Below are 5,157 nucleotides of genomic sequence, written 5' to 3' on the forward strand. Positions count from 1 at the left end.
AGGATTGCCGCTCTTTCAAGACTGTGAGGGCCTAGTTACTCAGAAACAACACAGCGCAGAGAGGAACAGCTGTTAAATGCTGGTGAAAGAACTGCACTGGCAAAGCAGCACAGGCTGCAAAGTGTTTGGGAAGCCTCAGAGCTGAAAAGCACGACAGGAATGCCGCCTGGCAAGGCTGCTGCTATTCATACTGTGCTGCTAAAGTGTCTCAGTAGCTGCCAGGACACAGGGCAGTTATGGAGAGAGATGATCATGTTGTTCATTAAATGGTCCAGTTAGGATATAAAATTGGGAAGAAATGGGAGTAGATTTGTTCATATAATAGGAACCACTGCCCAAAGCACTGGCTATGCTGAAAGCCCCAGGAAACAACGGAACAGGGCCTGTGTGAAATACCTCCTTGGCAGGTGACTGCCAATGAAGCAGCTGAAACTCTCGCTTGGATTTGTGGCTATGTGTTTGGGAAGACAATGAAGGTGCAAAAGCCACAGAAACACTGTGAAGAAGCTGAGAGCAAGTGTCTGGGAGCACTGCAGGCTTGTGCTTGAGTGAGGGAAAAGTACATCCTGCTGTGCTGATATGCTCAGGATACAGAAACTGAAGAAACATCCAACTCATATTTCTTCCTGTTGGAAGCAACTCCCAAAGCTCAACTCTTAATTAGCTGCTCAGACCAGGAGGAGATAATCTATTTTTCCAAGTGCTCAGGTAAAAAAAAAAGGTGGTGGGAGGGGGAGTGAAATCATATGGTATGAGGCAAGCTTCTGCTCTATTACTGTGGTGTCAAAATACAGCCTCTTAAATAAAGTCAGAATATTATTTTGTGTGTGCTTAGGAGCAAACTATAATCCCTCATCCAACATTACCTGAGTCTGCATAGTCACCCTCGTATAAATGACACCATAAAGATATATATTCAGCCATAATCTTTCTTGGTTCCAATCAACATAACTACTAACAATGCTTCTTTCTGTATATAACAGGAAGAAAAACGGGCAAGTTTTATTTCAGAAAGGGAAAGACAATTTGCATATAGCTTTTATTATCTCTGCAGAACAAAAAACTCGTAACAGTGCCAAAACATAAACTTCCTAAAGCCAAAACCTACAGGGCAGAGCTTTTCTTTCTTCACTGTGTGTTAATCAGCAGACATTGATTTGTGAACCTGTCAATAGGGTTTATCGGAGTGGTGAGTCATCACAAGATAATTTTGAAGGTTATCTGTCAGCATATCTAAGCAGCCTGGCCTTCCTCAAACAGATGATTTGAAGACAAAAATCAATGGCAGGGAGATTTTGCAACTTTCAAACTGCTTGTGATGGAACTTTTATATAATAAAAATTCAAGTATTTTGTTCAAATGTACATAGTGTACTGCTGTGAATGGCCAAATTTGTGTTTGGGCATACAGCAAATATACCAGCACAAACCTCAGCTCTGCTGTGCAAGTCCCTTTTTCGGGGCTGGAGGACACAGTCAGTTCAACCTACTGAGGCTGTTGTCAGCAAAACATCAAATCGCCTTTTAGGTGAACACCAATGTGCTAAAAGTCAATTCACGTGAGCCCCCCCAAAGAGCTATCATGGGAGAAAAGGATTACATCTGTACCAACCCATGTTGGATTCGGAGAGCAAGAAAAAAGCAAGGAATTCCAGTTCTTCGCTAATCTTTGTGCTCCTATCTCCCTGACAGGCTCTGCATGTTTCTAATTCCCACAGGATTATTTCTGCAGGAGCTGGAGGTGTTGTCTAACATATCAATGAGAGCTCAGCTCCCACAAGAGCTCAGAGCATGGAAGTACGTACAGGCTTGACACAGCTAGGAGACTTGTCAGACCTAGAAGCCGCACTCTCAGCTGTCTCCCTGCCGCTATCCCAGGTTTTTCACAAGGCTGTTGGTAACCCCCTGTCATGGGCACGCCGAAATGGACGTTCCTGTGGGTCACTGCACAGCCCTGGCTGGTGCTGATGGAGCTGGGCAGCTCATGGCTTCGGAAAATCCCACCTCCTGCCTGCAGCTCTCCTTCCTTACTGCAGAAAGCGGTCACCTAAGTGCCTTTGAGAACAAACTTTGCAAGGCTGGGAGTCGAGCGCCGGGAACTGTCGAGATCCTCATCAATGAGGCAGGAAACGAGGGCGACGAAAGCTACTCACAGCCAAACCCCTCCCGGCTGCCGCCCAAGAGCGCCGAAATGAAGGGGCGGCAGCATCTGCCGCGCACAGCTCCCCGGCAGGGTGCGAAGCGGGGGCCCCGCGCTCTCCCTGCCGACCCTGAGGTGGCCATGTCCGCTAACGGTCGCCGCCAACAGCCGCCTCAGGGCTCCCCCGCCCCAGACCCGCCAGCCGCGCGGGCAGCCGCAGTCCCTCGACCCAGGGGCCGAATGGCGGCGGCGACAGGCAGCACCAGCCCCGGCACCTCCCGGCGGGGCCGGCGGGGGCGCCACAGCGGCCGCAGACGCCGCCGCGCGCAGAGGTGACGCGCGCAAGATGGCGGCGGGCGAGTCGGCGGCCGAGCGGTACCGGCCCAACCGCTTCGTCTCGCTCCCCGCCGAGCTCGACCCGGCCACGTTCGAGGCGTCGCCGGAGAAGCGGCGCGCCGAGGCGGAGCGGCTGGCCATCCGCGCCCGCCTCAAGCGGCAGTACCAGCTGCAGCTAAACGACCCGCGCCGGCCCGCCGTTATCGTGAGTATCGCCCTCGCGACGACCTTGGCGGCGGCGGGGCCGGACGCTCACGGTCGCGTTTCTCTCGCCCGCAGGAGGACCCGGCGCTGCTCCGCTGGGTATACGCCAGGACGCAAAACGTGTATCCCACCTTCCGCCCCACGCCCAAGACGGCCTTTCTGGGCGCCGTGTACGCCCTGGGGCCCCTCCTCTTCTGGATGTTCACCTTCAAGTACGACAGGGTGAGTGCGCGATGGGCAGCGGGCCCACCATGGCCCTGAGGAGCCTCGTCCCTGGAGGGCACGAGGGAGGCAGGCTGGTGGCTGGTGGTGCCCTCGCTGCCCTGCGACTGGGTGCTGAGCACCGCTGTGCCCGGGGCCTGCCTCGAATCCACGCATGCAACCCGTCGTCATCCGCCCTTGGAGCCCTCACGTGTGCACCAGCCAGCAGGGTGTTGGGCTGCACTGAGCTTCTCCCTAGTGCTGTTCTCCCCGCTGCAGGCAGGTACTTCCAGCTGTTGACACGCAGTAGCCGTGTCCTCTAGGAAATACGGAGCTTACAGGTGACGGGCTGGCAAGGAAGGTCTTTGTGGCCATTCCCCAGTCTTAGGGGCGCAGGGAGGAGTTTTAACCCTGATGCTGATCTTGCTTGGATTTTTATGCCTTCGGAAGATTTGGGTCACTTTTCTCCCAGCTCCTGGAATGTGGGTGTTGCAGTCGAAATGCTGGGAGAGCATTCTTATAATGCTTAGATATGTTTCGGGAGAAAGTAATATCTGACTGGCAGGCAGCAGCTAATAGCTGTTTTTTGCTACTCAATTTGTGGCTGTTGTCAAACAGTTTTATTTCCCTCTCTTGCAAAAAAGAAAAAAAAAGAAAAGTAACTTTGTTCTTTAGGTCAAATCATAGTACAGGAAGTACAAGCTTCAGTTAAAATTAACAAAATATTTCAAGGAATGCTGTTTTCTAGGATAAACCAAAAATACAGGTTTTAAGAAACCTACAGAACATGTTGATATAAGTATCTTTAAAAGTTAGCATCTCTACAGTGTTCTGTTGTGCTGTTTGACACTTGAATGGCTTAGCATATAAATGCTTGAAAATAAAATTTGATGATTGAAAGTGAAATTTAGGCATACTTGCCTGGGAAGATGTAAGCTGAAGTATTTGATACAGACTCCAGGATGCTTCCTTTTCCTTACTCCAGTTCTCTTATTGATTTTCCAGGGAATTTATTTGTTTTCCACTTTTATATAAAACAAGGTAGTGATTACATTCCTTTTTCTAAGAAAGGACTGTTGTGTGGCCTGGGGAAGTAGAAAATAAGTATAAATTGCTTAGATTTAAGATCTTAAGTAGATTTTTTTTCTGTTTTTGTAGACATTGTCAAGATCCTTTCTGCTGGATGAGTTTTAAATACCATCACTCTACCTTTCAGAATGGCACATGATTGCAGAGTGAGATACAAGTGGGGTGAATGCAAGCAAAGGAATATTTAGGCAAACTATGAAAGATTTCATTGTGAAAGATTTCATCTTTCACCCAGAAAGAGGAGGTAGAAACTTCTATGTAAATCAAGTAGTTATAGCTAATTTGGTGAAAAACATGTAATGGGAGTTGAACCTCTTTGGCCTGTGAGAATAGATGGATGTGCAAAGAGAACAATCTGAGCACCATTTTTCTAGCTGATAGGTGAAGCTATATATCTCATTTTTGTTTGTTTTGTTTTAGTTTGTTTGTTAACAGTGGCTGTCAGGATCTGTGCTTTTGTGGTTCCATCTTCCCCTATTCAATGCTGACAAACTAGAATTGCTTTTCTCTTATTCTAGGATGATTGAAATGTCTTCTTTAATAATGATAAACATTTTTGTTTTCTCCACAGGATCGCAGAGAGAAGCTTTACCAGGAAGGTAAAGGCAAGCATCCACTCAGTCTTTTCTGAGTTCCTGGAATCAGTGCTGTAATCCAGTGCTGCTGTTGGGACACAAATAAAATTAATAAGGTGTATGTACACTGACATTTCTCCTTCCTAAGAATAAAACTTAATTACTCCTTTGTTGTCTTGTATCTTTAACAGTTACAGGAAGTGAAACAGTACAGAATATTGATACATAATGAAGATACTTAGAGGGTGTTCAGAACAGTTTATTGCTTTGAGTCTATGTAGAGAGACTCCTTTTACACTGTGGAATTTGCTGCTGACAACCGCTCAGGCTGCTGTTTGCAGTTAGTCACTGGCTAAAATGTTCAGCATGAGGCTGATTCCAAAAGAACAGCGTTGCTTGAGCTACTTCTTACTGATGTCAGTTTGACTGTAGCTTGCCCATATCAAATAATAGGGAACCTCTGTGGTCAGTTTGGAGCAACTCTTTAGGTACCTGAGTTCTTCTAATGCGGTAATTTTTTCTTTTCCCTAATAAACATAAGATTTGGGCTTGTATTTTATTGCAGTAACCTTCAGGATAAAATTACGCCATCAAATTTGGTACCACATTGTCA

At 47.5% G+C, this 5,157-nt stretch overlaps 1 protein-coding gene across 1 annotated transcript; it reads left to right on the plus strand.

Annotated features, from left to right (window-relative positions):
• The first annotated feature begins 2,467 nt into the window (after positions 1-2,467).
• Positions 2,468-4,713, plus strand: NDUFB4 (NADH:ubiquinone oxidoreductase subunit B4). Its single transcript, XM_088535793.1, has 3 exons — positions 2,468-2,680; positions 2,755-2,901; positions 4,541-4,713. The coding sequence occupies exons 1-3, from the start codon at positions 2,486-2,488 to the stop codon at positions 4,598-4,600; spliced, it is 402 nt and encodes a 133-aa protein (XP_088391919.1). The 5' UTR covers positions 2,468-2,485; the 3' UTR covers positions 4,601-4,713.
• Positions 4,714-5,157: the final 444 nt, after the last annotated feature.

The sequence above is a fragment of the Tinamus guttatus genome, unplaced genomic scaffold (genome assembly GCF_059628265.1).
Source record: "Tinamus guttatus ecotype Peru unplaced genomic scaffold, ASM5962826v1 Tinamus_guttatus_pri_ptg000646l, whole genome shotgun sequence".
NCBI classification, from domain to species: Eukaryota; Metazoa; Chordata; class Aves; order Tinamiformes; family Tinamidae; genus Tinamus; species Tinamus guttatus.